We start from the raw sequence: 20,899 nt of genomic DNA, 5'->3' as shown, positions 1-20,899 counted from the left end.
ATAGAAAGAAATATGGCACCTTTCTGATTGTCTATAATGCATCTTTAAAGGTCATAGATTGGTTTATTTAAAAAGCTTGATATCAGCAAGGATCCGTAGGCTGCACCAAAAACGAGACATATTTGTAAATATATTGCCAGCCGGTTACGTCACATACCAACAAACAAAACTATGTGTAACCTTGGACGCTTTTCGTCTGATCTGCTACAATTTAGTGGGACGAAATCATAAAACTGGCTGGCTAAAAACAATAACAAAGAGCTGAGTGACGTCAATACGCTTCAACAGTCGTAACGTCACTTCCCTCGTAATGACGCATGGTAACTTAGTAACTGGCCCCTCAACTATATATATCCGAACAATGGCGGACGCCCTTATGAAATATTTCTCCGACAAGCATAAAAGCTTATCCAGAGGAAAAAACCCCATTATAAATCTGATCATGTTTTGACTTATACACATTCTGATCACAAGACATATGGAAAGTTCTAGCCAGCATGAAGAATAAAAAGTACCGATTTTCTTTGTTTAGAACCACGATGGCCGCCGTTGCTGGGCAACGTGACATCAGACTATTGAATCCAATTTCGTTCCATCTTTATGGATAGTTTGGTTTGTATGTTTATATTATATTATGTGTATGCTGTGTATGTGTGTATCTATGTGTCTCTGTGTCTGTGTATTGTGTATATGTGAGTGTAAGAGGTGTGTACGTATGTTTATGTGTGTAACTCTTAATCTGAGTAATTGCTTCGTGTGAAAATTAAGTAGATAATTTGACTAATGTGCACATTGCGGAAGCTAATAGCCCATTGTTTAGATAAGGCGAAATGCTTGCCTAATGTTCAAATTAAGGGAGTAGATAGATATGATTTTCCCTAATTTGAATAGAATGTGAAAGCAACACAGGATTGGGCCGTTTATCATTGCTGTATGGTGATTTCCACTCTCTGTAGCTGACCTAATAAGATGAGTTTCCTCATATCAGTCTATCGCGAACAAATATTTCTGAGTATTACTGTTGAATAATATCACTTGAGTAGAATCACTCAACTCATATAATAATTAATATATAGATAGTTCGAAGATGACGTCACTCAGGCCTTTGTTATTGTTTTCGCTATCCGCGTTTGTGAGTTGTTCTCACTAAACTGTATTAACCAGACTATAAAAATTCATGGTGACACAGAGTTTGTGTGTTGGTCCGTTATACTTCCGGATGGCAATGTTATGAGCTTCTTAGCCAAACGCATACTATCTATAAGGCGTTGCTATTGGTTCTTGGTTGTATAGATAGTATGCGCTTGGCTAAGAAGCTCATAACATCGCCATCCGGAAGTATAACGGACCAACACACAAAACTGTGTGTATCCATGAACGTTTATAGTCGGGTTAATACAGTTCAGTGAGCATTACTAATAAACACGGATGGCAAAAAACAATAACCAAGACGGAAGTGACGTCATCTTCGAACTATCTATAGATAGCTGACGTCACTCAGGTCCTTGTTATTGTTTTTTTTTGCCATTTGCGTTTATGAGTAATGCTCACTAAACTGTATTAACCCGACTATAAACGTTCGTGGATACACACAGTTTTGTGTGTTGGTCCGTTATACTTCCGGATGGCAATGTTATGAGCTTCTTAGCCAAGCGCATACTATCTATAAGGTGTTGCTATTGGTTCTTGATTGTATAGATAGTATGCGCTTGGCTAAGAAGCTCATAACATTGCCATCCGGAAGTATAACGGACCAACACACAAAACTGTTTGTATCCATGAACGTTTATAGTCGGGTTAATACAGATCAGCGAGCATTAATCATAAACATGGATGGCAAAAAACAATAACCAAGACGTAAGTGACTTCATCTTCGAACTATCTATAGATAGTTGACGTCACTCAGGTCTTTGCTATTGTTTTTTTTTTTTTTTTGCCATTCGCGTTTATGAGTAGTAGATCTATATTTACCATGAAAATTTCCCTTCGCTTTTGTTTGTGTTTTTTTTTGTTTTACCTTTTTTTTCTAATTACCTATCCAAACTGTGAATACCCTGTGTTTAGTATGGATTAAGCATAATTTACTCCGTAGGCAAATGTTATGACATTTTGGTTTTTCCATCCGTGATAAATTCCATTTACAGTTTTATCTCCCCTCCCCCCCCCCCTATCATTAAGCTATAGATAGTATGCGCTTGGCTAAGAAACTCATAACATTGCCGTTGCCATCCGGAAGTATAACGGACCAACACACAAAACTGTGTGTATCCATGAACGTTTATAGTCAGGTTAATACAGTTCAGTGAGCATTACTCATAAACGCGAATGGCAAAAAACAATAACAAAGACCTGATTGACGTCATCTTCGAACTATCTCTAAAACTCCCATCATTTGTATTCAGTTTTAGTGACGTCATCACAGTATAAGATGGTGCCAAGATCGAAGAATAAAAAACAAAAAACAAACACTTATACTAGCTACAGAATGAAAGAAGATGACGTCATCATCATTCCGCGTTATTTTTATTTTCAGACCGCCAAATGGGTGATAGTTCTCCCTTAAATCAATAATCAAACTGTATACCTACATTTAAAGTTACGCATAGTTTTGTATATTGGTATGTTTCACATGGGGGGCAAATGTGAGTGTTTTACCTAAGCACATAACATTAATAAGAAATGTATATTTAGAAAAATAGGAAAACGTTTTTACTCTCTCTCTCTCTCTCACACACACACACACACACACATACATCCACACACACACACTCTCTCTCTCTCACACATTCACACTCACACACACACACACACATGCACACATAGGCATAAATATACGAACAATAAAATAATCTGTTGCTATTGATCCAAAAGCACATAAAATTATCAAACAAGTATTTTATGTCCTTATTTCTGATTATTCGTGTTATCAATAGGACCGCCGGAGTTATTATACTGACAAAATAGCCTAATTTGAGAAGAAAAGAAAATAATTTTTAAAAATTCCCTTTATTCATCCCCGAGGGGAAATTTGTCTTTAGGGTCTATTCGAAGGGAAGACTTGAATAACCCAGGCGTCAGCCGCAGTGCAGCGCCGCAAAGTGAGTTAGGGCTAGGTGACTTGCTCAAGGCCACACAACGCAGCGGCGGGTGATCGAACTCGGTACCTTTCGGGTACGAAGCAAAGACCGTACCGCTGATCCACGCTGCCCCTGTGTGTATCGTTGAACGTTGGCCACACACAACATACAATGTTATTAATAAATGGAGCGCAAATCTGTGCGAAATCTGTGCGCTCCAGGCAAGCTTTTTTTTCATGATACTGAGATGACAAAGTTGAACTCTTTTCCATGGTCAATAAGCTGTCGTTTGGGTGCCGATTATATCTAGTGTAACTTGGTTGGTGTCCGTGTTTTATTCGGTCCAAAAGGTCGAGAAGATAACATCCCAGCCCAAACTGCAATGACAGAATATTTCATTCATGGCAACAAGTATGAAGGGAGACCACCAACATCAATAGTAACAACCCTGAACCAGGACCTCTCTACATATCAGATATTTCTGGATTCAGATGAGGCCGAATTAATCCAGGCTCCAGGAAAGCTTTTTTTTCTTGATACTGAGATGTCAAAGTTGAACTCTTTTCCATTGTCAATGAGCTGTCGTTTGAGTGCCGATTCTAGTCTAACTTGGTTAGTGTCCGTGTTTTATTGGGTCCAAAAAGTGAGCGTGAGTTGCCGGTCAGAGTCTATCAAGCACGACACAACTACACTCGCAACGATAAATTTTGACTTAGGGCATAGCGGCTTTGTGGTCTAGTGGTATGACACTCGCTTACGGATCGGAAGGTCCTGGGTTCGAGCCTCGCGCTAGGCGCATAGTTGAGTCCTTGGAAAAGGCTCTTTACTCACTTTCTCTCACCGTACTCAGGTGTAAAATGAAGTCTTTATATAAAGTCTTTATAATATATATATATATATATATATATATATATATATTATATATATATATATATATACACATATAATGTTTGCTCTGTGTGTCAACTGCTACATATTAACGCATCTACCACTTCCCGACCTTTGATTTTATCGACCAAGTCTTACAGCCACACACATCCACCCCCCCTGTGGTTCAAACTACAAATAATTTGATATCAACAAGACGACAAATCATTTACATATAGTCGTGAGTTCAAGATTGTATCCTAATACTACATACAGCGACATGTTTAAAAATCAAAAGTATAATAATAAAAAAATGTATTAACTCACTCAACCCTAACAACGACTGTATCCGTAGTCTACCCGGGTTACTTTTACCCCATGCCTATTTATTACAATTTTCTGAGAAAAAATAGGATTCAATAGTCGTAACGTCACTTCCTTCCTAATGACGCATGGTAACTTAGTAACACTGGCTCTAAACTATCTGAAGAATGGCGGACGCCCGTATAAAATTTTTCTCCGGTAAGCATAAAAACGCTTCCAGAGGAAAAAAACACATAAATTCGATCATGTTTTGACTTTTACATATTCTGATCAAAAGGCATATGAAAAGGGAATGAAAAGTTCTAGCCAGCATGAAGAATAAAAAGCAATGATTTTCTTTGTTTAGAACCAAGATGGCCGCCGTTGCCTGGCGGCGTGACATCAGACTACTGAATCCTATTTAGGCTTAGCATCAAGGCGAATCTATTTAGTTTTTACATGTTGATGGTAGTTGAATAAAACGAGACTTCGATCTATAGATAGAATGCGCTTGGCCAAGGAGTTCATAACATTGCCATCCGGAAGTATAACGGACCAACACGCAAACTCTGTGTAACCATGAACTTTTATAGTCTGGTTAATACAGTTTAGTGAGAACAACTCACAAACGCGGATGGCAAAAACAATAACAAAGGCCCGAGTGACGTCATCTTCGAACTATCTATACATTTTTTTCTAATTTTGAAAAGTAGCAAAATTTTCTAGGGTTGAGTGAGTTAACTCTGTTTTGTTTCTTTTTTATTCTTGTTTTATTTGTACTATTATTATTTTGAAACCTTTAAATTCGTTAGGTACAATCATAGATAACACGACCTATGGGGACACGTGACCTGTATGTGAACGATCATTTGCCTCGACAAATCAATATATCGATAGCCATATCGGTAAAACAATAATAGTCACCTTTAGTTAGAGCGTTGTAGCCTTAGACAGTTGACAAATATTGACCCTTTATTAGCGACGCCGATTTGCTTTTTCGTTTAGATCACAATTGTATCAATCTGGTCATAACTACGGCTATGTGGTCTTGTGGTATGACACTCGCTTTCGGATCGGAAGGTCCTGGGTTCGAGCCTCACGCTCGGCGCATAGTTGAGTCCTTGGAAAACGCTCTTTACTCCCATTTTCTCACCGTACTCAGGTGTAAAATGAGTACCCGGCCGTTTACAGCGTCGTCTTTGTCCGAAATTTTGTAATATCGCCTAACAGGCGTCATGTCCCGTCCTACATGTCAATGTTGCTGTTAACCAGAGACCCCTTGTAAAGCGCTTTGAGCACATTTAGTGGATATTGCGCTATATAATGTTCAATTCTTTTTAGTTTGTTTTTTTTACCAATGATCTAATCGTTTTCACAAAGTATACATTTAGTAGGGGGGGGGGGGGGGGGGGGGGGGGGGGGGGTAGTGGTAGGGTTTTCTATCATCTTAACCCCATTCTTGATTTCATTGTGACTCTATTATTGTCCGGGTAAGAGATGACATGATTTTACCATACACCTTTCTATGTGCATGCGCGTGCGAATGTGTGTGTGGGTGTGTGTGTGTAGGGGGTTGGGGGGGGGAGGGAGGAGGGGTTAATGTGCATGTGTATGTATTGGGGGGGGGGTAAATGTGTGTGGGGGGAGGGGTAAATGTGTGTGTGTCGGGGGGGGGGGGTAAATGTGTGTGAGTGTGTGTGTGTGTGTGTGTGTCAGAGAGAGAGAGAGATAGAGAGACAGAGGGAGAGAGAGAGATAGATAGAGAGAGAGATAGAGAGAGACAGAGGGAGAGAGAGAAGATTTGAGTGTGTGTATGTTTGTATATTTGTTTAATTGAGAGATGGAATATTTTTTCCTGTCACTCATTTTTCATTATAAGTATTAGTACTTATCCGCTAATCTCCGGTTTGGTGATTCGGTAAGGATTGCGTATTGACGATTGTGCTAGAATACAGAAGGCTGGCACGAGACCTTGACCTTGCTGAGAGCTTTTGACCAATTTAGCTTTGGCTTCGATTACCGCAAATTCTCTTCTGCGGCCGCTGAAATGAGCTTTAAAAAATGGCCGTGAAATTGCCAAAGCTGATAAATTATAGGGAATGAGATTAGCGGAAGAGTAGCGTCCCTTGAGTGGAAGTCACAAGCGGAAAAGTTATTAGAGAGAGAACGTCATGTTGGTTGTGCGGTATGATACACTTCACCGAAAGCGAGGACGAAAGAGACGCATGCGCAAAACCATTTTTGCGTTCTCTCTGTAAGGTGACGTCCAATCAAGGGACGCTACTCTTCCGCTAATCTCATTCCCTATAAAGAGAGTGGTAACAACAATAAGACTTGTTGAAACCTGGGCCACACTATTTTACTTCTCTCGTGGCGGGAAGGGTTGTGTGTAGTGTCAGTTAGAATAAAATGAAACTCTGCCAAAAATGGGTTAATGTTGGATTGATAATCTAGACTTGGGGTTAGTTGTTTGCTGAGAATGTGTTTATCGATGTTTCAATCTTTTATCCGGTCACAGCGAAAGTGTAGTATATTAATACTAGTTGATTAGCATTCAAATGGAATTAATTATACATGTCCTTTTAATGTGTCGATTCTGTTTTTGGAGTGACGAGGGTTTACTCAATTTCGTTTGTTTTTGGTTTTTTTTTTTTTGTTGTTGTTGGAAAAATCGAACAATTGAGAGGATATATTAAAATAATTTAAAAAGACGAGATGTCTCGATGATCTCTCTCAAAATCAAATGTTATAAGACCGAAGAATTCATAATCTGAATAACGCTCTTTCCAATGTGAAGGCCACAGGGGAAAATCGATCAAAGTCCGAAAGACCCTTACTGTTCTAATGTCACAATAATTTGGTATTAAAATCAACCAAAAGTTTGTTTTTTAAATGCATCTGACTTGTGGTCAAAATATATACGTTTAGTAATTCACATTCAGTTCAATTCATATTATCATGTGGCGTTTTCAATGGGTTTCCAAACTTTAATTTTGATTTTCTCAAAAGCTGAAAAATGTGACTTTGGTCGTTTTTCCCCTGTGGTCTTCATATATTTGTTGATGTGTGTCCGAGTGACATAAACAAGGACACAAGGATACACACATCTTCAGATTTGAAAAGAATCGGGATTTTTTTCTCACACTTCTCTTCATCCTGCAATGTAAGATGAATTCTCATTGTCTATAAGGATTGACCGGCATTGTAGGACAGCTTTTACAAAAAAGAACGCATTATAGGCAACTTATACTGTACGTAAAGTATGTCCTATTTTTAGTTGACTTGCCATGAGAATAAAGATATCGTTGCGAATTGTATTGACCGTGTTCAGACTAGTTTTCTAAATGTGCACATTTTACCCATAAATTGCTATGCTCTTTTTACTTTTTATTTCCTTTCAGGAGTTCTTGCTAGTCATTGCTCATTAGACTGTCTTCAGTCAATTTGTGTATGTGCTTTCTCACAACTGAATTAACACGGGATCCAATTATCGGATATTTTGCACAAGACAGCAAAACTGAAACATTCATTTATTTATGGTGTGATCTGATATCTAGCAGCGATGACACAATTAATTGGATTCTGAAGTGTACAAGAAACGTATTGGAATTATTTGTGATGAATATAAGTTATTTTATTTATTTATGTGTCATTTATCACTCATTCACGTGAACATTTATTTGCTTATTTATTTGTTATTTATCTATTAGTAGTTAGTTTATTCATTTATTCGTCACTTGAACGATGCAATCATTGTCAAAGGCTAAAAAGTCTCTTCTGTGGATATGCATCGGCTTTGGCTTGTGTCTCCTTATCCTGTTGCCATCAAGCACTCCAGCAGGTACGTGTCATTTTGTTTCTTATTGTTCTATCAAACAAACTGTCTGTTTAATAAAATAATAATAAATTGAGCTCTTATATAGCGCAATATCCATTAAATGTGCTCAAAGCGCTTTACAAGGGATCCCTGGTCAACAGCAACATTTAACATGTAGGACGAGACATGACGTTTGTTCGGCGATATTACAATTTTTCGGACAAAGACAACGCTGTTAACGGCCAGGTACTCATTTTACACCTGAGTGTGGTGAGAGAATGTGTGTAAAGAGCCTTTTCCAAGGATTCAACTATGCGCCGAGCGAGGTTCGAACCCAGGACCTTCCGATCTGTTTGGTCTGGGACATGAATCTTTACTTGAGAATCAGAAATGCCATTCTTTGTTGTCACTCTAATCTCCCCACAAAACTCTCCACAGCCTGTTCTGTACGTTTTTGAATTAGATTATTAATACGATTCAATAGTCTGAGATCACGCCGCCTGGCAACGGCGGCCATCTTGGTTCTAAACAAAGAAAATCATTACTTTTTATTTTTCATGCTGGCTAGAACTTTTCATATGTCTTGTGATCGGAATGTGTAAAAGTCAAAACATGATCAAATGTATGTGTTTTTTTTCTTCTGGATACGCTTTATGCTCGCCGGAGAAATATTTCATACTGGGTCCGCCATTGTTCCGATAGTTTAGAGCCAGTGTTACTAAGTTACCATGCATCATTAGGAAGGAAGTGACGTTACGACTGTTGAAGAGTATTAGTTTTGCCCTAGCCGAAATGAAATCGTTCTCCCACATATATTTCGTGTGAAATTTGATACGTTTTTAGGGAAGTGGTCGAAAGATCTTTGGTGTTTTAATGATAGGCTATTTTTCGGATTTTAAAATGTTTGATCTTATATAATGTACTTTGTGATAAACTAGCGGCCTTTTTTTAGGGCAGCAAACAATTGCTATTGTCCACAAACGCTCTAGATACAATTATAAACTGCAGCTCTATGAACTTTATAACTATACGAATAAAATCCTGACAGCTTTTTTGTAATCCAATTTGCTTAAAATTAATATTTATCAATACTTTGTAGATGGTAAACAATGCTTCAACAATAAAATTATTATTTTATTACAATGATAATGGATGCAAATATCTTATCAATCAAGTTTTGGAGGATCGTTATTACAAGACATTGATAAGATTGGTTTTCATTAGAATATTTCATATCCCTAAAACCAGTTTATTTTCTCTTTTTCTTTTAAAAATTGAGCTTTATATAGCGCAATATCCACTAAATGTGCTCAAAGCGATTTACAAGGGGTCCCTGGTCAACAGCAGCATTTAACATGTAGGACTTAACATGCCACCTGTTATATATAATTCTTCTTTTTGCATCATGTGGAAAAATTCATAACATAACATAATTATCATATCGATTCTTATTTCATTTCTGTGTGGCCTGTGAGCACCGATTAATGGTGTCAACGGAAAACTCCCCTCAACCTTACTATCTATCTATATCATTTTGTAAAGGTCACATTCATTTGTGTACGCTGTGAATCTCGTTATGAATAAACACACCACTATCGTACAATGGTAAAATGATTTTCTTTTCAATTTGGCAAGTAAATACTTCATTTACAGATAGAGTAAGATGTCTCCCAACTTGTGAAAATGATATAAACCTAATATTTAAAATATATTATAGCAACGAGAACGCATTGAGCAACAATTCACATACGTACTCACTATTTCCATTTATGCTCAACCATAATTCCTCACAATTTTACCCTGCATCATCCCCCCCTCTCTCTCTCTCTCTCTCTCTCTCTCTCTCTCTCTCTCTCTCTGTCTCTCTCTCTCTCTCTTTCCCTCTCATCTATCTATCTATCTATCTATCTATCTATCTATCTATCTATCTATCTATCTATCTATCTATCTATCTATCGATATATCTATCTATCTATCTATCTATCTATCTATCTATCTATCTATCTATCTACCTATCTATCTACCTATCTATCTATCTATCTATCTATCTATCTATCTATCTATCTATCTATCTATCTATTTATCTATCTATCTATCTATCTATCTATCTATCTCTCTATCTATCAATATATCTATCTATATATCTATTTATCAATATATCTATCTATCGGTCGATCTATCTATCTATCTATCTATCTATCTACCTATCTATCTATCTATCTATCTATCTATCTACCTATCTATCTATCTATCTATCTATCTATCTATCTATCTATCTATCTATCTATCTCTTTCTGTCTGTAAGTTTATCAACATATATAACGGAGGATTGAGATAAAAATCTAGGATCATAATATTAAGATGACGGGTCAATGAATAAACACAATGGAACACACAATGCGTCAAATAATTGGAGTTTTTAACGTTTTGATGTGTTAGGCATTCAAGTCTAATTCAGTTATTGTTTTCAGGAAACGACGGAATCAAATAAGGTATCGCTATTATTTACTCAGATAACATTTGTTGTTTTTACTTTCAAGAGTTCTCAAATTTCGGTTAAAAATAGAGTTATATATATTAGAAAAAAAATTCAACTTTAAATTAATGAGTTGTTATGAATCGTTAAAATGATATTGCAATAAAACATAAAAACACGGTAAAACTTAAGGGAGTTGAGCATCCATTTCTTTTGTTGTACATAATTTTATATCAACCCTCTCCTTACCAACCATAGGAAAATCGTCACATTCGTTACGATACAACCGACAGTTTTCTCATTCTGATTTTTCTTGTACATCACAAAATGTATAGAAATGCTTTGATTACAGCTATAAATACTAAACACTGTGTTGTAGACATCATTTTACTGAACAACATTCTGTATATAATGCACTTGTTACTTTTTTTGTTTGATTAGGAAACGTCAATTTTGTGTCGGGTGGGTGTGAATTTTCGGTGGAACTTTAATTCTAAAAATGGTTGGTAAGGAGAGAGTTAATATGTCAGATATTCGCTATTGTAATACCACACTTTTTAATAAATGAAACAGACATAAAAACAAAACAAACACACACACACACATACACACACACATATATATATATGTGTGTGTGTGTGTGTGTGTGTAGTTGAGAAAATGCAGGACGCATTTAATCAAAATTTTGTTCAACTTAATAGTCAATAAAGGCCTTAAGGGGTCTAATTATTTGGAAAATCCTTCGAAAAATTGATTTTGAGATTTTGGTGGAAATTTATATTTTATTACCCTAGAAATAATATAATTGAAGTCCAAATTCTTAAAGTAGACTATAAAGGCATGAAAAACACAGTCGAAAATGGTACAGATCGTAAGAAAAGTGTGAAAATCGGGAAGCTGTTTTGCTATTTTCTCAAAATGTCATATTTCTAAGGGTGTGGGATACTGTGTCAAACGTTTCTCTGAATCTATTCAATGAAATTGTCTGAAAATTTCCACATTTATGACAGAGATAATGTATTGTGTCACCATAGAGATATTTTTTTGATAAGATATGTGAATTTTGAATTATAATCCTAATTCTGAATTTTTAACATCATTTTTGTCATAACATTTTGATTTTCAACTTTGTGATGTTCTAATAAAAATTCCATAAGCTAAACCGTAAAATCTCTCTATGGTGACACACTATAGTACAATATTGACAAGAGGGAAGAATATGGAGGTCATTCCTTCATTAGTTTTTTTGGAACGTTTGCCACAAGATTGTTATATTTTTTAATGTCAGACCCCCAAATTAGGTCACAAAATGGGTATCAACACAGATAATAAAAAATTTTCACCATAAATGTTGTTTTTTAACCTATAATGACGATACAGAATGATTAAAACCGCCCAAAATTGGTAATTAAAATTTTTTTTGAAAAGACCCAAACCGCCCCTTAATCCTATCAAAACATTGCACAATTAATTAGAGTATTTAGATGCTAGTTTCCCTGTTGTGCCTTATATGGCACTCAAACCAATTGAATTGAGAAAAGACACACACAGCAACGAAACACAGAATCTATAGAGGATACCATGTGGCTTTATCAGAATCAGATACTACATTGAACAACACAAGATGGACGAAAGACACATACAGCAACGAAACATAGATTCGATTGAGGATACCGTGTGGATCTATCAGATACTACATTGAACACCACAAAAGATGGACGAAAGACACACACAGCAACGAAACAAAGATTCGATTGAGGTAACGATGTCGATTTATCAGATACTACATTGGACAACACAAAAGATGGACGAAAGACACACACAGCAACGAAACAAAGATTCGATTGATGATACCGTGTGGATTTATCAGATGCTACATTGAACAACACAAAATATGGACGACTATGAGTATACCAACACCAGTCAATGTCATAGGACCAAAACCCTGCTGTTCCAAGATATTGGAATTAATTCTTTAATTTTAACTCTCTCCTTACCAGCTATTTTCAGGATTTTCCCCAAAACTTCACACCCAACTAACACAAAAAGTAGATTTTTTATCACTCAAACACAATAGCAGTAAGTTCTTCCGATACATAATTCCTTTAGCAAAACATGGTCTACAACACACTGTTCATTTTCTTTAAATGTTATGATGTACAAGAGAAATTTTAATAAGAAAAATGTTGGTCATATCCTAACGAATGTGGCAATTTTCCTATAGTTGCTACGGGGAGGGTTAAAATGGATTCAAAACTTCTTTGATAAAAGAACCCAGAGAGTCCTCCGTGGATCAAAGCTATCAAATGAGAATACACTGTCAAACGGATGTTATCATCATCATCATCATCATCATCATCATCATCATCATCATCATCATCATTGCTTTTTTCACCCTGGGTCAGGGTATAGGCCACAGACAAACAGTTTCCATCCTTCTCTATCCTGAGCTAACTTTTTTATCCCATTCCATGTCTTACCACTTCTAAGAAGCTTTTATAAAGAGAAACGGATGGTCTCAGGTCTGTGGAATGTCATCTATTCTATACATTCTATACACCTAAAATGCGGCTATGTGGTCTTGTGGTATGAGACTCGCTTTCGGATCGGAAGGTCCAGGGTTCGAGCCTCGAACTCGGCGCATAGTTGAGTCCTTGGAAAAGGCTCTTCACTCACATTCTCTCACCGTACTCAGGTGTAAAATAAGTACCTGGCCGTTAACAGCGTTGTCTGTGTCCTAAAAAATTGCAATATCGCCCATTTATCTTCATCTCAAATTAAAGCAGATTTCACATTTTGACATAAGATAACAAGAAATGAGTTGGAAGAAATTTGCAATAATGAATTGATTGGAAACCATTAACCACTTTATTTTTTTTTAATTAACAAAATTAGTACATGTCAAACATTGGATGGACTACTCACCAAGTGAGACTAAGCAAGCCGGTCATATCGAGAGTAGCGAAATGCTGATTTCTAGCTTTAAAAAAATAAATAAATAAATGAGCTTTTGAATAGCGCAATATCCACTACATGTGCTCAAAGCGCTCTACAGGGGTCTCTGGTCAACAGCAACATTTAACATGTAGGACAGGACATGATGCCTGTTAGGCGATATTACAATTTTTCGGACAAAGACAACGCTGTTAACAGCCAGGTACTCATTTTACACCTGAGTACGGTGAGAGAATATGAGTAAAGAGTCTTTTCCAAGGACTCAACTATGCGCCGAGCGCGACGCTCGAACCCAGGACCTTCGGATCCGAAAGCGAGTGTCATACCACTAGACCACATAGCCGCACATTTTTAGTTTCATAGTTGGATGACTTTAATGGGGGGAGAGACACTTTAATGAGGGTCAGTTTTGTTTATTTGATGAAATATCCTGAACTTCAATGCACAGTCATAATGTATATGTTTGGAAAGGATGATTGCACACATTATTTTTCGAAAAAAGTTGCCTTTGCTATGGAAACGACGCCATATTGGAAAATAAACAACAAATCTTAAAAAGTCAAAGGCTTTTTTGTCTATCAATCGATTGCCATAATATTTTGGTCACAGGTAGAAAAAAGGAAAATAAAGAGGCTCTAGAAGCCCGATTTTTTAATTTTTAATTAGAAGCTTTAAAAATTAAGTTCAAAATTATTACTCGATTATTCCCCTTGAAAAAGGTTACATAATTTCAAATCGGTAGAAAAGTGCCAGAAGACAATAGAGAATAAAAATTTTTTTTCGCGGCGGTGGTGGGGTTTGAACCTGCGACCTTATTGGTACGACAACTCCGCCTGGCAGGTGAGAGCGTGGCTCTACCGTGTGAGCTATCCACGAACACAAAAATATACGTTTCAAACCCAAAGTCATTTCTAGATCCCTCTCTCACCCACTTCTTGAGATCGCCGATTCGTTCACCACCATCGCGAAGTAATTTTGACCAGCAGTTAAGCTTAATAGCCAATATTCTCATCACAAACATATAACATAGAAACGATTGAGACATTGAGTATGCACCGGTGTATGGGGTGAATTTTTAATTCAGAAAAGTGAGTGGAGCAGGCACTTATGTTGGTAACAACAAGATATGAAGTGAGTAGAAAAGTGCCAGAAGACAATAGAGAATAAAAAAAATTTTCGCGGCGGTGGTGGGGTTTGAACCTGCGACCTTATTGGTACGACAACTCCGCCTGGCAGGTGAGAGCGTGGCTCTACCGTGTGAGCTATCCACGAACACAAAAATATTCGTTTCAAACCCAAAGTCATTTCTAGATCCCTCTCTCACCCACTTCTTGAGATCGCCGATTCGTTCACCACCATCGCGAAGTAATTTTGACCAGCAGTTAAGCTTAATAGCCAATATTCTCATCACAAACATATAACATAGAAACGATTGAGACATTGAGTATGCTCCGGTGTATGGGGTGAATTTTAATTCAGAAAAGTGAGTGGAGCAGGCACTTATGTTGGTAACAACAAGATATGAAGTGAGTAGAAAAGTGCCAGAAGACAATAGAGAATAAAAATTTTTTTCGCGGCGGTGGTGGGGTTTGAACCTGCGACCTTATTGGTACGACAACTCCGCCTGGCAGGTGAGAGCGTGGCTCTACCGTGTGAGCTATCCACGAACACAAAAATATTCGTTTCAAACCCAAAGTCATTTCTAGATCCCTCTCTCACCCACTTCTTGAGATCGCCGATTCGTTCACCACCATCGCGAAGTAATTTTGACCAGCAGTTAAGCTTAATAGCCAATATTCTCATCACAAACATATAACATAGAAACGATTGAGACATTGAGTATGCTCCGGTGTATGGGGTGAATTTTTAATTCAGAAAAGTGAGTGGAGCAGGCACTTATGTTGGTAACAACAAGATATGAAGTGAGTAGAAAAGTGCCAGAAGACAATAGAGAATAAAAAAATTTTTCGCGGCGGTGGTGGGGTTTGAACCTGCGACCTTATTGGTACGACAACTCCGCCTGGCAGGTGAGAGCGTGGCTCTACCGTGTGAGCTATCCACGAACACAAAAATATTCGTTTCAAACCCAAAGTCATTTCTAGATCCCTCTCTCACCCACTTCTTGAGATCGCCGATTCGTTCACCACCATCGCGAAGTAATTTTGACCAGCAGTTAAGCTTAATAGCCAATATTCTCATCACAAACATATAACATAGAAACGATTGAGACATTGAGTATGCTCCGGTGTATGGGGTGAATTTTTAATTCAGAAAAGTGAGTGGAGCAGGCACTTATGTTGGTAACAACAAGATATGAAGTGAGTCGCGAAAAAATTTTTTATTCTCTATTGTCTTCTGGCACTTTTCTTCTCACTTCATATCTTGTTGTTACCAACATAAGTGCCTGCCCCACTCACTTTTCTGAATTAAAAATTCACCCCATACACCGGAGCATACTCAATGTCTCAATCGTTTCTATGTTATATGTTTGTGATGAGAATATTGGCTATTAAGCTTAACTGCTGGTCAAAATTACTTCGCGATGGTGGTGAACGAATCGGCGATCTCAAGAAGTGGGTGAGAGAGGATCTAGAAATGACTTTGGTTTGAAACGAATATTTTGTGTTCGTGGATAGCTCACACGGTAGAGCCACGCTCTCACCTGCCAGGCGATTGTACCAATAAGGTCGCAGGTTCAAACCCCACCACCGCCGCGAAAAATTTTTTTATTCTCTATTGTCTTCTGGCACTTTTTACTCACTTCATATCTTGTTGTTACCAACATAAGTGCCTGCTCCACTCACTTTTCTGAATTAAAATTCACCCCATACACCGGAGCATACTCAATGTCTCAATCGTTTCTATGTTATATGTTTGTGATGAGAATATTGGCTATTAAGCTTAACTGCTGGTCAAAATTACTTCGCGATGGTGGTGAACGAATCGGCGATCTCAAGAAGTGGGTGAGAGAGGGATCTAGAAATGACTTTGGGTTTGAAACGAATATTTTTGTGTTCGTGGATAGCTCACACGGTAGAGCCACGCTCTCACCTGCCAGGCGGAGTTGTCGTACCAATAAGGTCGCAGGTTCAAACCCCACCACCGCCGCGAAAAAATTTTTATTCTCTATTGTCTTCTGGCACTTTTCTACTCACTTCATATCTTGTTGTTACCAACATAAGTGCCTGCTCCACTCACTTTTCTGAATTAAAAATTCACCCCATACACCGGAGCATACTCAATGTCTCAATCGTTTCTATGTTATATGTTTGTGATGAGAATATTGGCTATTAAGCTTAACTGCTGGTCAAAATTACTTCGCGATGGTGGTGAACGAATCGGCGATCTCAAGAAGTGGGTGAGAGAGGGATCTAGAAATGACTTTGGGTTTGAAACGAATCTTTTTGTGTTCGTGGATAGCTCACACGGTAGAGCCACGCTCTCACCTGCCAGGCGGAGTTGTCGTACCAATAAGGTCGCAGGTTCAAACCCCACCACCACCGCGAAAAAAAAAAAAATTTATTCTCTATTGTCTTCTGGCACTTTTCTACTCACTTCATATCTTGTTGTTACCAACATAAGTGCCTGCTCCACTCACTTTTCTGAATTAATAATTTCAAATCACTCATAATTTTTTTTTTAATCTGGCCTCTAAATGACCTGCGTATTTGTATGACAGTCATGTGTAGAAAGTTTGAAGAAGATTTGTTGAAAACTGAGGGAGGAGTTTTGAGAACAACGCATTTAAAAGTCAAAGTAAACTAGTTTAGGGAAAAACTCTCCTCTTGCTCTCTGATTGGATTGTGACCATAACATGACATAATTAAGAACAAAGTGATTGGTTGTTGAAGATAGAGGAGAGTTTTTATTTTTCATTGATATGTTTTTGCCTTTACTTAGTTATAAAGACTATTTGATACTATTTAATGATATCAGTCCATTGAAACTAAAAATGGGCAGGATTTAACCATACCTAGGGTCACAAAATACGTTATTTTGAGTAGAATAAACTGAAGACGAAGTTCTCATGCAAATTTGTATGCAGACATATGGCCATGTGACAACATCTAATTTTAGCAAACTTGGTCAAATTTCATCATTTTTAATGCCGCTCACCCCCCCCCCCCTTAAGGGAGAAACGATTTGTTTGAGTTGTAGATCTACAATATTCAGACAATTAAGAAATTATGCTTTTCAATTGATCAAGTTATTAAAATCATATTTATCAGAGAAAGCTGGACAATTACAGAAGACATTAGAAAGAAACTGGAGGCAGCAGAAATGTGGTTTCTTAGAAGGATGTTAAGAATCTCATGGACAGAGAAGGAAACGAATGAAGAAGTATAAGAGCAAGCTGAAACTAAAAGGCTATTAATTCGTACAATAAGAAAAAGACAAATGCAATTTTTAGGGCACCTAAATCGACATAAATGTATTGAACATCTTGCTCTCACAGGAAAGATAGAAGGTAAAAAGAGTAAAGGTAGACCAAGAAAAACATATTTGAATAGTTTGAACAGCTGGGTGACGAAGAAAGAGAAGAGTTATATTAGTTTTCTGAGGTTATCTGATCAGAGAGATGAATGGTGTACCATGATCACCGATGTCTGGCACAAACTTGGGACTTGAAGAAGAAGAATCTAACTATTCTTTAATTCAGGGAGTGTTTTTATTTAATTTCTCATTGGTCTATTGATTAACTTCAGTTTCCCAACAACTTTACGAGCTCCTTAGTTAATTTGCTAATCATAATAATATATGTGAAGGTTGATTCTCTGTGTCTCCAAAGTCTTAAAAACAAAGGGGCACTACTAATTGTTTAGTTAATGGTAATAATGTTGGATCGATTGAAATTTACAACAGCTGTGAAATCTGTGTAGGCCATTTCATAACGTAGGTCAGATCAATAGGCAATATGTAACAAAATTCACACCCTTTTACAACATCGATAAGGTGATGAATTACGAGGTACATATCCCTCTCTCCCCCACCTATCTCTCTCTCTCTTTCTCTCTCTCCATCTATCTATCTATCTCTCCCTCTTTCTCTCTCTCCCTCTCTCTCTCCCTCTCTCCCCCAGCTCTCTCTCTCTCCCCCCTCTCTCTCTCCCTCTCTCCCCCAGCTCTCTCTCTTCCTCTCTCTCTCTCTCTCTCTCTCTCTCTTTCTCTCTCTGTCTATCTATCTATCTATCTCTCCCTCTTTCTCTCTCTCCCTCTCTCTCTCCCTCTCTCCCCCAGCTCTCTCTCTCTCCCCCCTTTTATCTCCCTCTCTCCCCCAGCTCTCTCTCTCTCTCTTCCTCTCTCTCCCCCTCTTGCAAATCTATCACATCTCCCTCATCTCTGTTGCAAACTAAGTAATACACTTTATCATAACACACAGTTATATCCCCCTCCAATATAGTTTGCTTTGACATAACAACAGTCATGACCCCCCACAACTTTTTGACATAAACACACAGTCATGACTCCCCCCCCCCCACACCCCACCTCGTTTGTTGACAAAACACACAGTCATGACTCCCCCCCCCCCCCACAACCTTGACAACCCACCCCCCCCCCCCCCCAACTCTGTTACAAAACCCCATCCACTACTCCCAACTCTTGTTTGACATAAGCACACAGTCATGACTCCCCCACCCCCCACCTCCCAACTCTTGTTTGACAAAACACACATCATGACCCCCCCCCCCCACCCAACTCTGTTACAACACACTCCCCCCCCCCCCCCCACTCTTTTGACTACCACACAGACCCCCTCCCCCAACCTCTTGTTTGACATAAACACACAGTCATGACTCCCCCCCTCCCCCCCAACTCTTGTTTGACAAAACACACAGTCATGACTCCCCCCCCCCATCCCAACTCTTGTTTGACATAAACACACAGTCATGACTCCCCCCCCCCCTCACCCATCCCAACTCTTGTTTGACAAAACACACAGTCATGACTCCCCCCCCTCCCCCATCCCAACTCTTGTTTGACATAAACACACAGTCATGACTCCCCCCCCCCAACTCTTGTTTGACATAAACACACAGTCATGACTCACCCCTCCCCTCCCCCATCCCAACTCTTGTTTGACATAAACACACAGTCATGACTCCCCCCCCCCCAACTCTTGTTTGACATAAACACACTATACATCCCTTGACTACCACCCTCCTCCCCTCCCCCATCCCAACTCTTGTTTGACATAAACACACAGTCATGACTCCCCCCCCCCCTCCCCCACCCCAACTCTTGTTTGACATAAACACACAGTCATGACTCCCCCCCCCCCCTCCCCCATCCCAACTCTTGTTTGACACAAACACACAGTCATGACTCCCCCCCCCCTCCCCCATCCCAACTCTTGTTTGACACAAACACACAGTCATGACTCCCCCCCCCCCTCCCCCATCCCAACTCTTGTTTGACACAAACACACAGTCATGACTCCCCCTCCCTCCCCCATCCCAACTCTTGTTTGACATAAACACACAGTCATGACTCCCCCCCCCTCCCCCATCCCAACTCTTGTTTGACACAAACACACAGTCATGACTCCCCCCCCCTCCCCCATCCCAACTCTTGTTTGACATAAACACACAGTCATGACTCCCCCCCCCCTCCCCCATCCCAACTCTTGTTTGACAAAACACACAGTCATGACTCCCCCCCCCCTCCCCACCCCAACTCTTGTTTGACACAAACACACAGTCATGACTCCCCCTCCCTCCCCCATCCCAACTCTTGTTTGACATAAACACACAGTCATGACTCCCCCCCCTCCCCCACCCCAACTCTTGTTTGACAAAACACACAGTCATGACTCCCCCCCCCTCCCCCATCCCAACTCTTGTTTGACATAAACACACAGTCATGACTCCCCCCCCTCCCCCACCCCAACTCTTGTTTGACATAAACACACAGTCATGACTCCCCCCCCCCTCCCCCACCCCAACTCTTGTTTGACATAAACACACAGTCATGACTCCCCCCCCCCCTCCCCCCCACTCTTGTTTGACATAACACACAGTCATGATCCCCCCCCCCCCCAACTCTGTTTGACAAACACACAGTCATACTCCCCCCCCACCAACTCTTGTTTGACAAACACACAGTCATGACTCCCCCCCCCCCCCAACCTTTTGACAAAACACAGTCATACTCCCCCCCCCCCACCAACTCTGTTTGAAAAACACACAGTCTGACTCCCCCTCCCCCACCTTGTTTGACAAAACACACAGTCATGACTCCCCCCCCCCCCAACTCTTGTTTGACATAAACACACACAGACTCACACTTCACCATTGACCCCCCCCCACCACTCTGTTTGACAAAAAACAGTCATACCCCCCCTCCCCACACTCTGTTGACAAAACACACAGTCATGACTCCCCCCCCCACCCACCTTTTACACAAC

The 20,899-nt window shown here is 39.2% G+C and overlaps 1 protein-coding gene across 1 annotated transcript in view; it reads left to right on the top strand.

Moving 5' to 3' along the window:
• Positions 1–20,899, top strand: part of LOC144967008 (uncharacterized) — a 50,502-nt gene that overhangs the window by 8,029 nt on the left and 21,574 nt on the right. Inside the window, exon 2 of the mRNA XM_078903737.1 lies at positions 7,649–8,088. Within this exon, the coding sequence (XP_078759863.1) occupies positions 7,992–8,088 (97 nt within the window). The 5' untranslated portion in view covers positions 7,649–7,991. The remainder of the gene's footprint in view (positions 1–7,648; positions 8,089–20,899) is intronic.

Source organism: Berghia stephanieae, chromosome 3 (assembly GCF_034508935.2).
Source record: "Berghia stephanieae isolate SIO BIC M18660-M18661 chromosome 3, UCSD_Bste_1.3, whole genome shotgun sequence".
Taxonomy (NCBI): domain Eukaryota; kingdom Metazoa; phylum Mollusca; class Gastropoda; order Nudibranchia; family Aeolidiidae; genus Berghia; species Berghia stephanieae.
This window is presented reverse-complemented; position numbering and strand designations above follow the sequence as displayed.